General features: G+C 38.4%; 1 protein-coding gene across 1 annotated transcript; it reads right to left on the reverse strand.

The window, feature by feature from the left end:
- Window positions 1-366: 366 nt before the first annotated feature.
- On the reverse strand, window positions 367-8383 carry IL12B (interleukin 12B). The gene is made up of 6 exons (XM_043980732.1): window positions 8296-8383; window positions 6529-6807; window positions 5410-5527; window positions 3186-3403; window positions 1932-2086; window positions 367-501 (listed from the first exon to the last, which is right to left on the reverse strand). The coding sequence occupies exons 1-6, from the start codon at window positions 8381-8383 to the stop codon at window positions 367-369; spliced, it is 993 nt and encodes a 330-aa protein (XP_043836667.1).
- Between the last annotated feature and the right edge of the window lie 11752 nt (window positions 8384-20135).

The following is a 20135-nucleotide window of genomic DNA, read 5'->3' on the forward strand; positions in this document are numbered from 1 at the left end:
TTAATCTTCCCCCCTTTGCATTCTTCCCAAATTCCTTTTTCTCCCTCTCCTATCTTTTTGTTTTGTTTTGTTTTGTTTTAGTGAGGCAATTGGGGTTAAGTGACTTGCCCAGGGTCACACAGCTAGTAAGTGTTAAGTGTCTGAGGCCAGATTTGAACTCAGGTACTCCTGATTCCAGGGCCGGTGTTCTATCCACTGCGCCATCTAGCTGCCCCCCTCCCTCTCCTATCTTACCATTGCCTACCAATGTCTGCACTTCCCTGCTTCATTTCCTCTCCTTGCAGTTTTCTGTTGGTGGGTTGTTTATTTTTTTTTGGGGGGGGGGGTAGCTGTAGAAGTTAGCAGAACATGTGACTATTTCATGTACTACTCACAGGACACAGATGCCCATTTGCTCCAGAATGAATTATAGTAGCGATCCCTGGCCTGCACCAAAAACTTCTTCCCCTTCTGGCATTCAACTTGAGCAGAAGTTGCTTCTGTGGTGAAGCTATTCTGGATCTAACAAAGGAGAAAACAACCTGTTAACATTCTGTGATGAGTCCCTCAGAATTTTACAAGGGCAAGAAAGAAAGCATTATTCCTCCAAGCATGATCTTCAAGCTGTCGCTCATCTTTATCAGTAGCTATAACTACAAATACATTCTAATGTCAAGTGGGCATAGTAGGCAGCCAACCAGTGAGAGATATAGCCAACTGTGGGGAGATGATGCCACCTGCTGTTACTATACAATAATGCTTCTTTTTGCTTATGTATTATGGAAACATAATTCTGTGTGCCCTGGACCAGTTTTTATTCCCTGTAACTCTTGGGGAACAATATAAGTTGCTAAGCTTGAGGGTCAGATTATGCCCCCAAACCAGATTGATGGTTGTAACAGAGACACCAGGCATAAATGTGTCTGTCTTTCCATCTTTTCTTTGGATTTTTAGATTCTTTAAAGTACTGTATAGTTGTCAAGATTTTAAATACTTGTTGGGAACAGCCTACAATTGCATAACCATCACCACTCAAATTCTTACTGAAAAAAGATGAATAAATCCATAAGTATGTATTAAATGGTTAACTATGCTCCAAGCTCTGTGCTAGACAATACCCTCAACTATCCAAGCTATGAGATACCATTTAGTGAAGTAAGTCCATGATGTCTAAGACTAATAGGAGGTTTTCCACGCTGTATCTGAGTTCTAGCACAGATTGACCAAATCAGAGGAAAAAGATACTCAGTACAGACAATAATATCACATCAGAGCTTAAATTTCTTCTGTTACATCAATACTAAATGTAGTATTTAATTATGAAACAAATCCCCACTGATATGACAGTGTAGTACAGTGGTAAGATTGCTAGATTTGGAATCAGAAGGCCTGGATTCAAACCTGAGCTCTGTCACATACTACCTGTGTGACTGTGGGCAAGTCACTGCATTGGTCAGACCCTCTGTTGTCTCATCTATAAAATGAGGGGGTTGGACTAGAGTACCCTGAAGGATCTTCTAGTTCTAACATTCTGGTTTTATAATGTAAGTATTCTGAAAGCCCCCCAGGTGGGAAAAGGATGGAATTGGTCACAAACCTGGAAAATAATTTCTTTGCCTCTGAAATTACAGTTCAAATAGCTTGCCTTGGCTGAGTACTGGTTTCTTCCCAGTTTTTTTACCAAAGTTATGCAGAATTCCTTGTTGGTCAGTCCATAAGTATTTTTAAGCACCTACTATGTGCCAAGCACTGGGCTAAGCTGCTTGTCATATTGACAGTGTTGCTGCAGTATTCAAAGTAAGTGGGCAGGTTGATATGTAAGAGATTCAGTGAAGAATTTTCCTTATACCATAGGCACAGTTAATGTCAAGCTGCTAAATTTTCACCTCCGAGCCATAGAATGACTACCTAAATAATAACCACAGCACACAATGAAGAGCAATACAACTTACCTTTTCTTTCTTGCCTCTGCCGTAAACGTGAACGCTGAAATTCAGTGGGAAATAGGAATGTGGTGTACTCCAGGTCTCAGGATACTCCCATCTTAACTCCATAATGCCAGACTTCAAGAGTTTGACATGAAGGTTCCTGGGTGGGTCTGGTTTGACTATGGAAGACAGAAGAGATAGCATTAATTTTCCTGAGGCAAGTCTGGATTCCCTGAAGTTCTCTTGACACATCCATAGCTCAAGGACTAAACAGGAAGTAACAGGATTCAGGTATATTTGCCATAGGTCATGCTCCTTTTCTGGTAAAACATTCAGTGGCTGTCTTTTGCTTGCCAAGTAAACTCTGAACTCTTTTGTCTAGTGTTGTTCAAAGCCCTTAGCCATCTAGCACCACATTAACTTTCTAGCCTTTTCTCGTGTTATAATTTTGTTTTGCCCTTCTTTGTTATTTCTAGCACTTAGCAGAGTGCCTAGTACACATAGTCACCCCTCCCCACCAAAAAAATGTGCTCCAGTTGACAATCCCCTAAATGTGCCCTGTGATTTTCTACCTCTGTATCTTTGCTTATTCTGTCCCCTAAACTTGGAATGTTCTTCTTCTCCCTCTTCATTTGTTAAAATCCTAGAATCTTATTTAGAGCTGGAAGGGACTTGAGAGACCAGTAAGTCCAACCCCATTATTCTACACATGAGGAAACTGAGGTTAAGTGATTACTTAAATCACACTGCTAGTAGTAAACACCATTATCATCATCATAACCAATATTTATATAGCACCTACTATGTGTCTGGCACTTTACAAACATCATCTCACTTGATTCTCACAACAACCCTCTAAGTAGTTGAGGCAGAATTAAAATGTCTTCTTGAACCCAAGTACAGTATTCTAACAATTACTCCACACTGGTTAAATAATAGGTGTAGACTATTTTGTTTGTTTGTTTGTTTTTTGGTGAGGCAATTGGGGTTAAGCGACTTGACCAGGGTCACACAGCTAGTAAGTGTCAAGTGTCTGAGGCCGGATTTGAACTCAGGTGCTCCTAAATCCAGGGCCGGTGTGCCACCTAGCTGCCCCATAGGTGTAGACCATTACCCATTCCCACCCAACAACCCCTACCTTGAAAAAAGTCATGAAGGGAAGTAAAAGAGGCAATATAAATAATATTTCACATCTCCTGTGAACACATTATCTTTAAGGGTTCTTGGCTTCAGTTACTCCTGAAACTAGTGATATATAAAAATCAATTGAAAACATACTGATATCTCTTATGAAGAAACTGCTGGTGTATTTTTCATATTTGTGTTTATGAATCGCGTCTAGGACAACTTCGATTGGCTGGTTTTCTTCAGCAGATGGGCAGGCGCTGACCTCTTGGCAGTCTGCTGTATATTTTTGGTATTCCTTGTTGTCTATTTTGACTTTTTCTTTAGAGAGCACGGCAGGCCCACACGTTACCCCTCGGGGATCTGAAGAGCTGAAATCAAACAAATATTGACTATATTTTTCTTTCTCTTCTTTTCTTTCTTTTTTTTTTGTGGGGCAATGAGGGTTAAGTGACTTGCCCAAGGTCACATAGCTAGTGTCAAGTGTCTGAGTCCGGATTTGAACTCAGGTCCTTCTGAATTCAGGGCTGGTGCTTTATCAACTATACCTTTCTTTTCTTTTAGGTTAGGTGGTCATATAAATTTGCCTACTAAGAAAGGCTAAGTACTCTTGACTTCTACTAGTAGAATAGGAAATAGAAATAGCCTCTCTAACCTTCTCTCCACTCAACACTTTACTGACTTTTTGGATTTTGCCACCATGCTGTGGTTGCAGTCTCACCCTAGAATTTCTTTCTGTGCTTAAGTCTTTCTCATGTTAGAACTCACATTCTCCCAAGCAGCCTTCTCACCCTGAAATATCCCTCCTCCATATTAACCCCCTTTTCCCATTCGTGAGTTTCTTCTCTGGCCCAGATTGGCCAATCTTCACTCTCCTCCTGATTTTGATTCTGATTTTCTAACCCCACCTTCTCCCCTCCTTGCTTTTCAGCTCCATTTTGTGTTTGTCTTCCTTTGTTCAATGTAAGTTCTATGAGGGCAGGCATTTTTATGCTTGTATTTATATTCTCAGCATTTAGCAAAGTTCCTGGCACATAGTAAGCACTTAATACATTTTTGTTACCTTGCCAATATGTCAAAGAATCATTATTCTATAACTTAGTAGAAAAGTCTTAGAGACTAAAGGTCAGAGGAATTTAAGTGACTTATTCTTGGTCAAGCAGCTAGTAATTGTTAGAGGCAGGACCTGAACCAGGTCTCTGACTCTAAGATCAGCATACTATTCATTATGCCACATTGGCTTTCCCTGGGAAAAGATGTCAGGGGAAAAAATAACTGGTTAAAAATTAGAGGAAACTCTGGTAAGTGCACGGAAAATTTCTGGTGGACTTTAGAGTTTTGGAAGCCTTCAGTATGACTAGCTAGAGCAGTGGTATAGGACTCCTAGGTTCTATTTCTGGCTTAATCACTCACTGACTCAAGCTGCAACTTTGTGCAAGTCAGCCTTAACTTCCATTTCTTCTTTTGTCTCTCCTCATGGTGCTGCTGGTCTAACTGAACTGAGGAGGTCTCAAGAGACCAGTTGTGAGTCTTTGAATGGGGTTCATGTTTTCTTAAGAACTGAGGTATATATACCCTGGATTTGTAGTCAGAGGATCTAGCTTCAAAGTCTGGCTCTGTCCCTCATCTCTTACTTGTCCTGAAGAGGCACTTAACCTTTTGGGGTCCCATTGTCTTTATCTATAAAGTGAACATATTAGACTAGAAAGAGATTAGGTTAGAGTATGAGTTTCTGGAGGGGAGGGACTATTTTTGCCTTTCTTTGTATCTCCAGAATTAAATACGGTGCTTGGCTTTTAATGAATGCTTGTTGACTTGACTTGAAGATCCCTTCTGGTTCTAAATCTACAATCTAATGATTTGGGGTAGCTGAATGATAGATGGTGATTTCTTCTTTGAGCAGACAAATATCTGGCTTAAGTCTTCATGCTCTTTTCCCAATGCAAAAGCAGGATGGTAAAAATTTTAGAAACCCTGTTTTCTGAGTTTTCTGTTATTTCTTCATTCATTTCTTTCTTTATTCATCCATTTATATATTTTCTTTCATTTATTTATTTATTCATCCATCCATCCATCCATCCACTTATTTGCTTATTTATATGTTTATTTTCTTTTTCTTTAGTAGATTATAGATTTAGAGCTGTAAGATACCTTTAAGGTCAGTTAGTCTAATGCTCTCATTTCATAGATGAAGAAATTGAGTCCCAGAGAGATGACATGCTTGCCTAAGGTTAGTAAAGGGTAGAACTGTCATTTCAGTTCAGGTACTATTGCTCCATACTTAGCACTGAAGAGAAGTTACAGTTATTTCATTTTCTATTTATTAATGGAATGAGCCTAGGAAGATGGAGTAATGGAAACCAATGGTTTTACTTACCCTTTGCTGCTTCTAACAGAGAATTTTAAGTCAGGACTGCTGTCTGTAAGCCAGGAACAGGTGAAAGTCCCAGAATAATTCTTGGCCTCACACCTCAGATAGGTCTTGGGTTTGGGTTCTGATTTAAAGAGGACAAAAATTCAAAGTTTAAGGGCTTTTTGGGAAAGAGTTTAATTTTGAATGTCATAGGTCAGTAATACACATACGTCAAATGACCCTAGTCCCTTTCATGGGGAAAATTATGCTACTTCCATACACTTTGTTGAATTGACTCTGAAAGCATTTCATAATTAAATTCAACTGCCAGCCATGGGAATGCCAATTCTGTGAGATGTTCCACACACAGAATTAAAAAAAGGATCTGCTTTCAAAGTTATCATTCTTTTGATCTGTATTTTCCTCTATAGAGGAATTTCCTCCATCAAAGTGACCATCTTGAACTTTGTAGATCAAGCAACCAATCAATTAACCAGCATTTAGTAAATGCTAGACTTTGAAGTTACAAAGTAAAAAAAAACCCCAGTCCCTGCCCTCATTGAGCTTATAGTCTAAGTAGGGAGGAAGAGGCAATATAAAAATATATATATATACATATATGTAGATGTAGATGTAGATAAGAAGCACATACAAAGCATACACATGATAAGCTTTCAAAGGGAAGGCATGAACACCTAGGGGAACCAGAAAATGCCTGACAAAAGTTAAGGGAGTTTCTTGAGGTATATAGAAGTTAAATGATTTGCACAGGGTTACACAAATAGTAAATATCACGGGCAAAATTTGAACCCAATTTGACTATAAGCCCATTCTTTCTACTGATTAATGCTAAAAAGTTATACATTATTAATGTTTGATGCCTCCAATTATTTAATTTTTGTTAGGGTCTTAAGAACTTTTTTGAAGTTTCTAAACTACATCTGATCATCTTAATACCAAGATTAGATGGAAGTAGCCCAAAGAGCACCTTCACCAGAAAGAATTTATAGCTTTTAGGTAGTTTCAGTGAAGAGTCTGATATTAATTCACTCAACCCCACAGTTTCTTGCCACCTCCTTTTAAAAAAAATTCTACCAAGGCTAAAAAGTAGAATTTACACTGCACTTGAGGGAAAAGAATTACCTTTCTGTTCTTTTACAATATCAGTGGACCAGATCTCCTCTTCTATTACTCGGATTAACAATAACTTGCGGCTCAGCACCTTTGCTCCTTTCTGACAAATGTAGGTGCCAGCATCTGTAAACTCCCTCACTTGGACAGTCAAGGTGTTGCCTGTTCCTAAGATCTGGCCATTGTTATTTGAGGTCCAGGTAATGGTGTTTTCTTCTTCAGGTGAATCACAGGTGAGCACCACTGTTTCTGCTGGAGCATCAGGATGCCAGTTTACCTCGACAACATAAACTGAAAAAACACAGGAAACAGAGATTTTGTAGTGTTGTTCTTTTTGTAGGGATGGAGTCTCCACAATATTTCTGTCCTGTCTCATAACTGTCAAAAGCTTTTCCATGCATCCACCGACATATTTCTTGCTTGTTCAATCATTTGAGGGTGTAGAGAATGACTGGCTTGTGTCATTTCTCATAAAACCCAGTTCATATACTTGAAGACAGAAACCAAGAAGTGTCAATTCTCTCTCCACAATGTCTCTTGTATCCACTCTATCCTTTTCATACACACTGTAAACACTTTACTTCTGTCCCTGATTAACTCTCACCTGAACTGTTACAGTGGGGTTCCTAAGTGATTTCCAGCATCCAGGTTCCAATCTATCCTTCATAGCTAACTTTCCACCTCACTAACATCATCATTCTTCCAGGAAGCCAGGACCAAAATTACCAAGTCATCTTTGACTTTTCCTATCCTCTTTTCCTTCTCTCACATATCCAATCAGTTGCCACTCTACCTCCGCAGTATTTAATGTCAATGTCTTTCTCCTCCTTTCAACTCACATTACCATTATTTTAATTAAAGACACTTTGAGGATAGATGTAAGAAGATCTAAGCACAATATAATTTATGCTCCTTGAAGGCAGAGAAGGTTTTGTTTATATCTTTGTATTCATTTGGTCATTCACTTATTTCACAAACATCTGTTAAGTTCCTAGGTGCAAGTCACTGTGTTACGTTTTGGGAAAACAAAGAGTCTCCTCAAGAAGCTTGCTAGTACCTAATACAGAAATCTCATTCTTATTGTTACTTTCTCATCCTATTGTTTATCTAGTATAATAAATGGGTTTGTTTGAGCCAAATCTTCTTGGTAGAAAATTTCATACCCATTAAAATATGGGTATCATCAAGAAGGGAAAAAAGACAGATGTCTTCTCACTCTAGAGATGCCTCTACTCCTAAAGGCTCCTCCTTTGGTGGTGCGCTCCTGCTTGGAATCTCTATTTGAGGAAGAGCCTAAAATACATGCTCACTTCTAACCTGGCTTCATGCCTGACTTTTACATTTAGCCCTCACACAAATACCTGCCCCACCCCCTCCCAGATTTTCAGCTCCCTTTTAATGTGTCATCTTCTTCCATTAGAATATAAGCTCTTTGAAGGTAAGGACTGTCTTTTCTTGAACTAGTATTTCCAATACTCTATCTATCTATCTATCTATCTATCTATCTATCTATCTATCTATCTATCTATCTATCTATCTATGTATCAGTTCATCCAATATTACCTTGAAGGGATGGTCCTTTATTAAAAGGACATGAAAAAAGGAATTGACTTTATGACAGACCATAAACTGGGACTTTACAGTGTGGCTGTCCTTTCTACCTTGGGCAGTAGAAACACTTAAGCCACAGTTGGTGGACCACCTAACAGAAGGAGGAACACCCAAGGCACATCCCAAATAAATATCCATGTATTCAACAGAAAATAAGATGATAACTACCATTTTTTTCCAGTTCCCATAGGGCCCTGAGAGGAGTTGCCAACAATAGCAAAGAAAAGAGGGAGATGACCAGTTGCTGATGATGCATCTGTGGGTGAGAGAGAGAGAGAGAGACAAGGATTGGCTATTAAGTCATCTTTGGGGACTTAACCACATTTTCTTGATCATTTTCCCACCCTGCCTGTACTGATATCAGACTAATGCTGGTGTTCAAATAGGCTATTATGATATTGCTTATGTTATATGTTTATGTTCAAGTGCATTACAACAAATTCTCATAACAGAAGTTCAAACAAAAAGAATGTGCCCAGTGCTTAGCACAGTGATTGGCACAGAGTAGGCCCTTATTGACTGAATTTAGAGAAAGGAATATTATGGAATTAAAGTTTCCTAAAACTTGATGAAGGTAGCAGTGACAGGGATAATTTATATGGTGCTTCTCTTAGAATAGCAAGTGTTATTATCCTTGTCTTATTATGAGAAAACTGAGGCAACGAGAAGCTTGGTGATTTTCTTTTAGTAAAATAGTAAATACTTGAGGAAAAATTTGAACCCAGGACTCTCATTCAGTACATCTTCTGCCACACTGCCCCTCTGTAAATTTTAAATGCATTCCTAAAATCTTCATGGCATGGGGCAGCTAGGTGGCGTAGTGAATAAAGCACCGACCCTGGATTCAGGAGTACCTGAGTTCAAATCCGGCCTCAGACACTTAACACTTACTAGCTGTGTGACCCTGGGCAAGTCACTTAACCCCAATTGCCTTACCGAAAAAAAAAATCTTCATGGCATAGTCACATGAACCATGGTTAATGGGGACTAAATTAAAAACAGAAACAATATATTCCAAATCATTTGGTAAAAGCTTCTCTGAATGGCAAAATGTATTTGTAGAATAATAAGAGATATTAGCATTCCAATTCTCTCATTTTACAAAATGAAAAAATTGAAGGCCAGTTTTAATGAAATTATTTGCACAAGGGCATGTAATGAGACAGGGATAGACAACAGTTTTTTTGAAAAATATCCTGGGATTTTAATGAGCTGCAAACTCAACATGAGTCAACAGAGTGGTATGGTAAACTATAATTAGTCAATAAATACTTATTAAGAACTGACTATATGCTGGGCATTGTGCTAAGCATTGGGGATACAAAAAGGCAAAAGACAGTCCTTGCCCTCTGGAAAAGACATACAAACACATACTTACAAATGAGCTATATTCAGGATAAATAGGAAATAAGAGAGGGAAGGTGTTAGAATTAAAAGGGCTTAGGAAAAGCTTCCTGTAGAAGATAAAATTTTAGCTGGGACTTAAAGGAAGCCAGGGAAGGCAGTAGCCAGAGATGGGGAGGTAAAACCTTCCAAGAATGTAGGATAGAGAAAATACGGGGAGCTGAGAGCTGGTGTATCTTGTTTATGGAACAGCAAGGAGACAGACTAGCACCACAAGATTGCAGAGTATGTGGCCAGGGGTAAGGTATAGGAGCACTGGCAAAATAGCAAGGAGCTAGGTTATGAACTAATGAGGCCTTTGACTGAAATAAGAGAGGCAGATCCTATGGAGTACTGTGTTCAGTTCTTCTGACATGAAGAAAGTGGAAGGGAAGGCAACCAGGAGAGTGAAGGACCTCAAGTTCTTACCAGAAGAGGATAATTTGAAAGAATAGAGATTTTTAGGCTAGAGAAGAGAAGATTCAGGGAGGTAACAGAATAGCTCCTTGTAAATATTTGAATGGCTGTCATGTGGAAAAGGAATTAATTAGGTTTGTTTTGTTAGGTCTCAGAGGACAGAACTAGCTACAATGGGAGGCAACTAAAAAGAGGGAAATTTAGGTTTCCCAACAAAATGGTGGTTAGAGGGGTCCCTCTTTTTGGCAGTCTTTAAGCAAAGCTTGAACAACCACTTGCCAGATCTGAAAGAGAGAATTCTTGTTCAGGCGCAAGATGGACTCAATTTCCACTGAGAGATCCCTTCTGACTCTGAGATTCTGCTATGTGATAAATAGGAAAGGCTGCCCCAGGGTGTTCCAACCTCAAAAATGCTATCTCTTCTTTTACTTTTCTAGCAATTATTCATTACTTTGGTTCAACAATGTTAATAACAAGAAACAAAAGGAAAATTGTATTAGTAAGATGAGCATTTCATATATATATGAAATGCTTTGCAAACTTCATTGGTATGCTTTCTGAGGAAGGATCAAAGAAAAGGAACAGATAGATCATTCTAGCTTAAAAACTTCTTCCAAAGGATTGCCTAAATTCTTGCATTTCTATTTATTATTATCATTATCATTATCATCATCATCATCATCATCATCATTATTATTATTATTAAGTAGTGGTGGTGGTGGTGGTAGTAATGGGAATAGTAGTAGTAGTTTTTCAAGCAATTGATTTGACATAAGTGAGCCAACATCTGGGATCTGATTATCTTTTTGTTTTGTGTCAAGTTTATGATAGTGGTGTAAAAAAGGTTTTTCTGGGAATGAGTATTATGTGACAAATGTAAGACATTTTAGGAAAATGTTTAGCTTTTTTCTTTTAGATTTTCATAAATTTAAGTAGCTTTAAAAATAATTTAATTTCATTAAAAAATTACCTTAGGTCCAAAGTGAAGTTAGCCAAGTTAGTCAGATCATCTAAGATCCAATCTAATTTGCTCTCATAGTCCAGACAGTCAGAAACCTTGGATCAATGGGTTCCTGGTAGATTCACTTGTGATTTAGAGGCATGCCTCTTTGACAATTAAAAAAAATAAAAGCTTAAAAAGGTTTTTAAAGGACCTTAAACTGATTAAGGGATGAAGGGCCTTGGGTGGTGGTGGTGTGTCACATTGTTCTTACATTAGTGCTAATAATAGGAAAAGCCTCAGGATTTAAATTAATTAAAATGTTAGAAAAATAGATCAGAGTGAAGGTAATATATAGTCTAAAGCAGATTTCTCTTAGTCTTAGCTTGAGTTAAGAGAATGTAGAAAATGAGATATGGAAGATAAGATTTAGCAACTAAAACAAATCAAGTCTTATACAGGTTGTCCTAAGTAAAGTAAAAATGATTTAAATAGACCCTCTTCCTTTATCCTGGAATATAATAAATCCTCTACACAACAATATAAAACACACACATATACATATAACCTCTCTCTATGTACATGTATATATGTATGTATATAATATATATCATAACAACAACAAACTAAAAAATACATAGTGATTTTTAGCTTGGGCACTCACCTTGCTGGCTCTCTTGGTCCTGAAGGTGCTGAGGCTTTAGCTGGAGCTATAACTTTAGTTCTGGCCCCCATCTTATATATTTATACCCAAGCAACTTTCTATGAAACTAAGCTTCCAAATTGCAACACAGCAAAAAACATACTCAAGAACCTCAGGGGAATTCAAGCAGTTCCTTTTTTTTTTGTTTGTATCAATAATGCAAACAGAAAGCAGGCTTCCAAGTCCCAGGTAACCTAAGAGGAAATTACTCTCTGACCTTTGGGTGGGGGGAAAAGGAAGAAAGGAGATATGACTTTGGTGATTTATACATATATAATATTCATGTTGTTAAGTCTCAGAGGCAGAGCTAGAGAATACCGAGGAATCAGGCAACGGTCACATGGAGAAGACCAGAGAGGTCGAAACAAATCTTTAGATAATGTAACATGTTAATAGAAAAGTAACTGTCCTCTCTACACTATAGTTTTTTTTTTTAGCTGAAAAATGAGGGGTTTGACTAGGTTAGGTGTTGTTAATCAGGGTCCACTGATGCCCAAGGGGTCTGTGGATAGATTTCAGTAGATCAGTGAACTTGGATAGAAACAAATTCAACATTTTCTTCTATTTTGAATGAAGGCAATAAAAATTATTCTGAGAAAGGGTACATAGGCTTCACCAGATTACCAAAGGTTTCCACAACACAAAAAAAGATTAAGGACCCCTGGACTAGAATAATTTCTAAAGTGGCTTTAGCTCTGAGTCTGTGAGTTTAACTATTTGACTGCTGAATCCTGTGGTATTCCATGGGAGGAGGAGAGAAGGCAGGAGTTTGAGATATTGGTGTCAGTTCCAGTTTCTCAAGATTCCATATTCCATATTCCCAACCCTCCTCCAGTCATACAATTTCCAATTACCACCAGTCAAACTCACAATTGGAGTTCACTTAGTATCTTCCTGAGCTCTCTCTGTTCCCATGTAGAATTATACCACTCAGGTATTTACATCTGCCATGGCTTGGCCATCTTAACTCAGAAAATGCTTAAATTACTCTGGTGATCAGCATTGATTCCCATGGCCTATAATCTTTCTGGACAGCTACATGGCTAGAATCCGACATAAGATGGACAAGGAAGGCTTGCCTTCTTTTACACTCTGCCCAGTATTTATATGTCTGCATCACACACTCAACCACTCTTCCATGTTTTGGTCTCCCTTTTGCCCTATTCTCCTTCAACCTATAACTGCTTTGTAATCACAAATACGGTTAGGGGCTAGACTCTTTCCCTCCTTTTCTTCCTCCCTCTCATATGCATTATAGGCATTAAATTTCCACTCTTAATATCCTAAAACTGGGACAAAAGGAATGATGAGTGACTATGGCTAGCTGTAAGGAAACTGTCATCACTCAGCTCTTTGCCTTCTGGAATTCTTAGTTTAACATACCAAAAACACTTAAAAAAATCTCCTATACTTCAAACCCATCCTATCATAGTTGAGATGATCTCTAAGGCTGTTAAAGATCTAAAATCCATTGATTCCATAATCTTCTATGTCTCAATACATACATGTGTACAAATATATAGACATGCAGATGGACAAAGCTATAGTAGGAATAATTTGCATTTATATAGTGCATTAAGGATTTGAAAGTGCTTTGTCTACTTTATATCACCAAACCCAACATGGTACAGTGCATAGAAATTTGCCTTGGAAGCCAGGAGACCTGGTGACCTTGGGCATTTCACTTAAACTCTCAGTGCCCTAGCTGTGGGCTGTCAGTCATAGGGGCTCAAGGACAATACTCCTGAGTCTGGTCTAAACCAAATTAAAATGTAATTGGGAAACACTTAATAGAATAAATAAAACACAACAATACAGTAAAATATTTGGGTATGTTACATATATAACATGACATTGTATAATTATGTCACTATGTGGCCTGCAGAGATCCTTCAATTAGTGTCTCCTGCTTCCCTTTTCTATTTGAATATGTCACTACTGCTCTGGTTAACTCTTTACGACTATAAGTTGTAGAAAAGATACCAGCCTTCATTGGTAGAGGGAGTTTCTTTACCAGGGATTTCCCTATACTGGTGAAAAGCATAGATCCAGCCCCTATCTTATTCTCTATCTCATATATATATATATATATATATATATATATATATATATATAGTACAGTCTTCCAGACAGCTCGGATTATACATAAATGTGGCACTATACACATGCACGTGTGTATAAACAGAGACAAAAGGTTATGCACACACATGTGTTTGCACATGGGTACAAACAGACCCAGAAAAAAAGAGATAAAATACACTTGTGCTCAGCCACAATTCCACCGTGTTTTTACAAAGCACAGCTCTGCCTGCATCCTTACAAAGAGGGACACGCACAGCTCTGCCTGCATCCCTACGAAGAGGGACACTCTCATTTCATTACAAACAACAGAAACAAAGAACACTAGACCTAGACACATAACCAGCATCACAGATTTAGAGCTGGAAGGGAGTTTCAGAGGTCACCTAGTCCAACTCTTACATTTTACAGAGGAAGAGAGGAAGTTCAGGGAGCTTACAGAACTTGCCCTAGATTCACTCTCAGATCTGTTGACTCTTAAATTTTGAAATGAACTACAGAAATGACGAAGTTTTTACATGCATATACACATGTAAGGAGCAAGCACAAACCCCCTCCTCTCCTGATCCTCCTTTAGAGGAACCCTCATTGGAGAACTGTCTAGGAAACTTGAACTCTGACGCAAGCCCCGCATTGTGGGTTTGTGGCCCAGGGGAGCCCCCATCCTCCTTCCCCCCGCGACCCAACTCCGAGGCGAGCCCTCGGAACCAGTCTTCTTGGCTGTTTGTGAGCTGGAAGTTCCTGTGGCCTGAGATGGGGGCCCGGGGAGAGGAGCAGTCCTGCTCAGAGTTTCCAGCGTTCTTTCCTCCCTTCCGATTTTGAGGTGGAGGAATGAGAAACTCAGAGAATCGGGAGCTTCCCAGCCTCTCCAGTCCCACTTCCTCCCTGTCAGCTGGCCGGAGGAAGAAGGGGAAGTTCCAGCGATCTCTCTCTCTCTCTCTCTCTCTCTCTCTCTCTCTCTCTCTCTCTCTCTCTCTCTCTCTCTCTCTCTCTCTCTCTGCGTGGGGACATCAGCCCCAGAGCTACAGCGCTGACTGTCGCGAGGAGGGTATCCGGATGCCCCTCCGTCTCCAAAGCTCTGAATGAAAGCTGCTTGTAACTTGTCAGGTGCATCTACCTGCCTGTTCCACCCGGTCCCTCCCTGGTTTGGGGCGGAGGATGCACTCTTAAGCTTAACCCATGGCTCTCCGAGGTTCAGTTGCTGATACTTCAGTGGAATTTGGGCCTGAGTTTGGAAAAATGTGGAGGACAAGGGTGTCTAGCGTTCCTGTAATACAGGTAGCTGGAGCACAATAAGGGGTATATTTAATCCTGAAATCAAGCTTTAATAGCAGTATTGAGGTAACGCCTCCAAACTGCTTCAAAAGAGATGAAAATTGGGGGCAGCTAGGTGGGGCAGTGGATAAAGCACTGGCCTTGGATTCAGGAGGACCTGAGTTCAAATCTAACCTAGACACTTGACACTTACTAGCTGTGTGACCCTGGGCACGTCAGTTAACCCCCTTTGCCCCCCCCCCCAAAAAAAAGAGATGAAAATTTTAGCATTAGCACAGGTGATTAAATCCCTAAGAGAAGAAGCCAACTGTGACATCACACCTGATTTGAATTGTTTCATTAATATATTGTCAGCTTCACCTGAAGGACGTAACAGAAGTTACAAGAGGGATGGCAGAGAGAGAATGTCGCAGAAAGATGTGAATAGATCCAGTTGGTAGCCACTACCGAAAACATTTTTCAAAAGTGAAGAGAAGGGGCGGCTAGGTGGCGCAGTGGATAAAGCACCGGCCCTGGATTCAGGAGTACCTGAGTTCAAATCCGGCCTCAGACACTTGACACTTACTAGTTGTGTGACCCTGGGCAAGTCACTTAACCCCCATTGCCCGCCCCCCCCCCAAAAAAAGGGAAGAGAACTCTGCATCTGAAATCATGGGACGACAGAATCTCTGAATTTGAAAGGAGCTCAGAGGCTAGCTAGTTTACCCCATCATTGAACAAGAATCCTTTCTATAACACATTTAGCCAACCGTCATCTAACAATTTAGGGAAACTTCTTCCAGAGACATCTAAATCTACTTTGGGATTATTCCAATGGTGGGGAAGGGGTTTTTTTTTTTGAGTCTTTATTTAGAATTTTATTTTCCCAAATTACATGTAAATACAAATTTTGACATCAATCTTCTAAAAAAACCCTTTGTGTTCCAAATTTTCTTGTTGGGGAAGTTTTTATACCAAGTCTAAATCTGCCTCTTTGCAATTTCACCCATTGCTCAGAATTCTGCCCTTTGGGGCCAAATGTTGTTGAGTAGTATCTGACTTTTTGTGATCCAATATGGTTTGGTTTTTTTTGTGTATAGTGATTTGACATTTCCTTCTCCAACTAATTTTGTAGATGAGGAAACTGAAGCCAATAAGGTTAAGTGACTTGGTCAGGGTCCCACGGCTAATAAGTTTCCGAGGCCAGATTTTAACTCAGGAAAAAGAGTCTTCCTGACTCCAGGCCCAGAACTATGTGCACTGTGCCAACCAGCTGCCCCTGGGGTCACATAGAACAACTCCAATCTCTCTTCTGAGGAGCAATAGGTCAAATACTTGAACACAGTTATCACATTTCCCAGTCCTTCCTCTCTTGTCTGGACTACTCCAGTCTCTTCAGCTGATCCTCACATGTAATGAGTTTGAAGCTTTTCATTTTGCCAAGATCTATAACTCTGAAATTCCTTTCTCTAACTAGAACTTTCAGTCTTGCTATCTCCTTCTGAATTTAATTCTTCCTAAATCTTTTCTATATCTTCAGTACAACCTTCCAGGCACTGCATTCCTTCCTGCTCTCCTCCTCACTTTCTTCCCTTCAAAATGCCGACCCATACATTGGTTGATCAGCTTAACTTTATACTGTTACGGACCCTCAAATACCTTGTTTTATAGTCCTATCTTTGCTCATCCCTTTCCAAGTTGCAAACTTGGATTCCTCCTATCTGTTTTGTCTGCTTCTGCTCCAGTGCTTCTCCAACATTTATTATTTTCCTTTTTTGGTCATATTAGCCAACCTGATAGGTGTTTTAATTTGCATTTCTCTAATCAATAGTGATTTAAAGCATTTTTTTCATATGGCAATAGATAGCTTTGATTTCTTCATCAGAAAACTTCCTGTTCTTAACCTTTGACCATGTCTCAATTGGGGAATGACTTGCATTCTTACAAATTTGATTTAGTTCCCTATATATTTTTAGAAATGAGGCCTTTATCAGAAATACTGGCTATAAAAATTGTTTCCCAGCTTTCTGCCTCCCTCCTAATTTTGGATGCATTGCTTCTGTTTGTACAAAACCTTTTTAATTTAATGTAATAAAAATCATCCATTTTGCATTTCATAATATTCTCTATCTCTTGTTTCGTCATAAACTGTTCTCCTTTCCATAAATCTGAGTGGTAAACTTCCTCTCAATTTACCTATGTTATCACCTTTTATGTCTAAATTATGTACCCATTTTGACCTTATTTTAGTATAAGGTGTAAGATGTTAGTCTATGTCAGGCTTTCCTTCTTGCCAATGGCAATCTCTTTACTTATGGCATTGATCCCATTCCCTCCTACCCACTCTGGAAACTTGTCCTTTTGACCATTTCTTATCTTTCCTCCCTAATTTTCTTTCTTTTATTTGATTTTTAAAATTTTAGTAAACATTTTTATTTAAAGTTTTAAGTTCCAAATTTTATCTTTTCTTCCCCCCTCCCTGAGGCAGTAAGCAATCAGATACAGGTTACACATGTGAAATTATGTAAAACATTGCCATATTAGTCATTTTGTTTTGTTATGTTTTTTTTTTTGGTGGGGCAATGAGAGTTAAGTGACTTGCCCAGGGTCACACAGCTAGTAAGTGTCAAGTGTCTGAGGCTGGATTTAAACTCAGGTCCTCCTGAATCCAAGGCTGGTGCTTTATCTACTGTGTCACCTAACCTCCCCCATATTAGTCATTTTTGTATAAGAGGACTTGGATAAAAGAAAAAAAGTGAAAGAAAGAAAGAAAGAAAATGAAAAATAGTATGCTTCAGTCTGTTCAATCAATATCAGTTTTTTTCTTGGGAGGTGGATAGTATGCTTCATTATTAGTACTTTGGGATTGTCTTGGATCATTGTAATGCTGAGACTAGTTAAGTCATTCACAGTTTTTCATCAAACAATATTGTTCTCACTGTGCACAATGTCCTCCTGGTTCTGTTCACGTACAATACATTATTTCATAAAAGTCTTTCTGGGCCTTTTTGAAATCATCTTGCTTGTCATTTCTTATAGCACAATAATATTCCATCACAATCATATACCAGAGCTTTTTAGCCATTCCTCAATTTATAGGCATCCCTTTCAATTCTTAGCCACCACAAAAAGAGCTGCTATAAATATTTTTGCACAAACAGGTCTTTTCTCTTTTTTTTGAATGTCTTTGAGATATTAACCTAGCAGTGGTATTGCTGGATCAAAGTGTATACACAGTTTGATAGTCCTTTGGGCATAGTTCCAAATTGCTATCCAGAATGATTGGGTCAGTTCACAACTCCTTACTTTGTCTGAAATCATGATTGCTACCCCTGCTTTCTTTGTTTCAGCTGAAGCATTGCACATTTTGTTTCAGTCCTTTAACTTTAGTCTGTGTCTATCTCTCTTCTTCAAATGTCTCTTGTAAATAACATATTGTAGGATTTGGGTTTTTAATCTATTCTGGTATCTGCCTCTGTTTAATGAGTGAGTTCATCTCATTTACATTTATAGTTATGATAACTGTATTTCCCTCCATGCTATTTTTCTGCTTTTCTATCCCCCTCTCTCTTAACACCCCACCTTTCCCCTCCTTACAAGTATTTTACTTCTGATCACTGCCTTCCCCAGTATACCTCCCTTTTATCAGACCCCCTTCTATTATCCCAGTCCCTTTTTTAGTTCTTTATAGGATAAGATAGATCTCTATATCCAATTGAATGTCTATGTTATCCCCTTTTTAAATCAATTTTGATGAGAGTAACGTTGAAATTTTGCCAACCCCTCATTCCCCATCTTTCTCTCTGTTATAATAGCTTTTTTGTGCCTCTTTTATGTGGGATAGTTTATCCCACTTGATCTCTCCCCTTCTTTCAGTGCAATTTCTTTCTATCCCTTTTTATTTATTTTTTTGGGAGTATCATCCCTCAGTGTCACCTTATATCCACACCCTCTGTCTACATATACTCCTTCTAATTGCTCTTATAAGTAATAAAGTTGTTAAGAATTACAAATATTATCTTGCCATATAGAAATATAAACAGTTTAAGCTTATTGAATTTCTTTTTTTTCTTTCTTGTTTCTTTTTTTTTTACCTTTTTATGTTTCCCTTGATTATTTTATTTGGAGGCCAAATTTTTTTATTCAGCTCTGGTCTTTTAATCAGAAATTCTTGAAAGTCCTCTGTTTCCTTAAATATCCATTTCCCCTCTCTCCTAAGCTTATATTTGATTTTTCTGGGCAAGTGATTCTTAGTTATAAACCTATCTCCTTTGTAGCATATCATATTCCAAGCCCTCTAGTTTTTTAATGTGGAAGCTGCCAATTCCTTTGTAATCCTGACTGTAACTCCATGATATTTGCATTGCTTCTTTTTGGGAGCATGCAATGTTTTCGACCATGAGCTCCAGAATTTGGTTATGATGTTGGTGGGAGTTTTTCTTTTGGGATCTCTTTTAGGCAGTCATCAGTGTATCCTTTCTATTCCTATTTTGCCCTCTAGTTCTAATATATCAGGGCAGTTTTCTTTTATAATTTCCTGAAAGATATTGTCCAGGATTTTTTTTATTATGGCTTTCAGGTAGTCCAATAATTATTATATTATCTCTTCTACATCTATTTTCTAGGTTAGTTGTTTTCCAATGAGAATTTTCACATTATTCTATTTTTAAAATTAAAAAAATTTTGTTTTATCATATCCTGATGTCTCATAGAGTCATTAGTTTCCACTTTTTCAATTCTAATTTTTAAGGAATTATTTTCTTCAGTGATCTTTTGTACTTCCTTTTCCAATTGGCTAATTCTGTTTTTTAGGAAGTTATTTTCCTCACTAAATTTTTGTATATCTTTTCCTATGCTACTACTTTCATGATTCTCTTGCATTACTCTAATTTCTTTTCCATTTTTTTTCTTCTAGGCCTCTAATTTGCTTTTTAAAATCCTTTTTAATGAAAGCAAAAAAAAAAAAGGAGAGCGAAAATATTTTTTAAGCTCTTCTAGGAATTCTTTTTGGGCCTGAGACCAAATTATATTTTTCTTTGGAGCTTCACCTATAGCCATTTGACACCATTGTCCTCCTCTAAATTTATGCCTTTATCTTCCCTATCACCATAGTAATCCTTTCCTGCTGTCTACCAATGTGCCCAGATCTCTCCAAGAATTCAGCAACAACAAACAACCAACCTTAATTTAACCCCACCATCCCCTTAAGCTATCTTTCTATATGTCTCTTCT

Source organism: Dromiciops gliroides, chromosome 2 (assembly GCF_019393635.1).
Source record: "Dromiciops gliroides isolate mDroGli1 chromosome 2, mDroGli1.pri, whole genome shotgun sequence".
Lineage (NCBI taxonomy): Eukaryota > Metazoa > Chordata > Mammalia > Microbiotheria > Microbiotheriidae > Dromiciops > Dromiciops gliroides.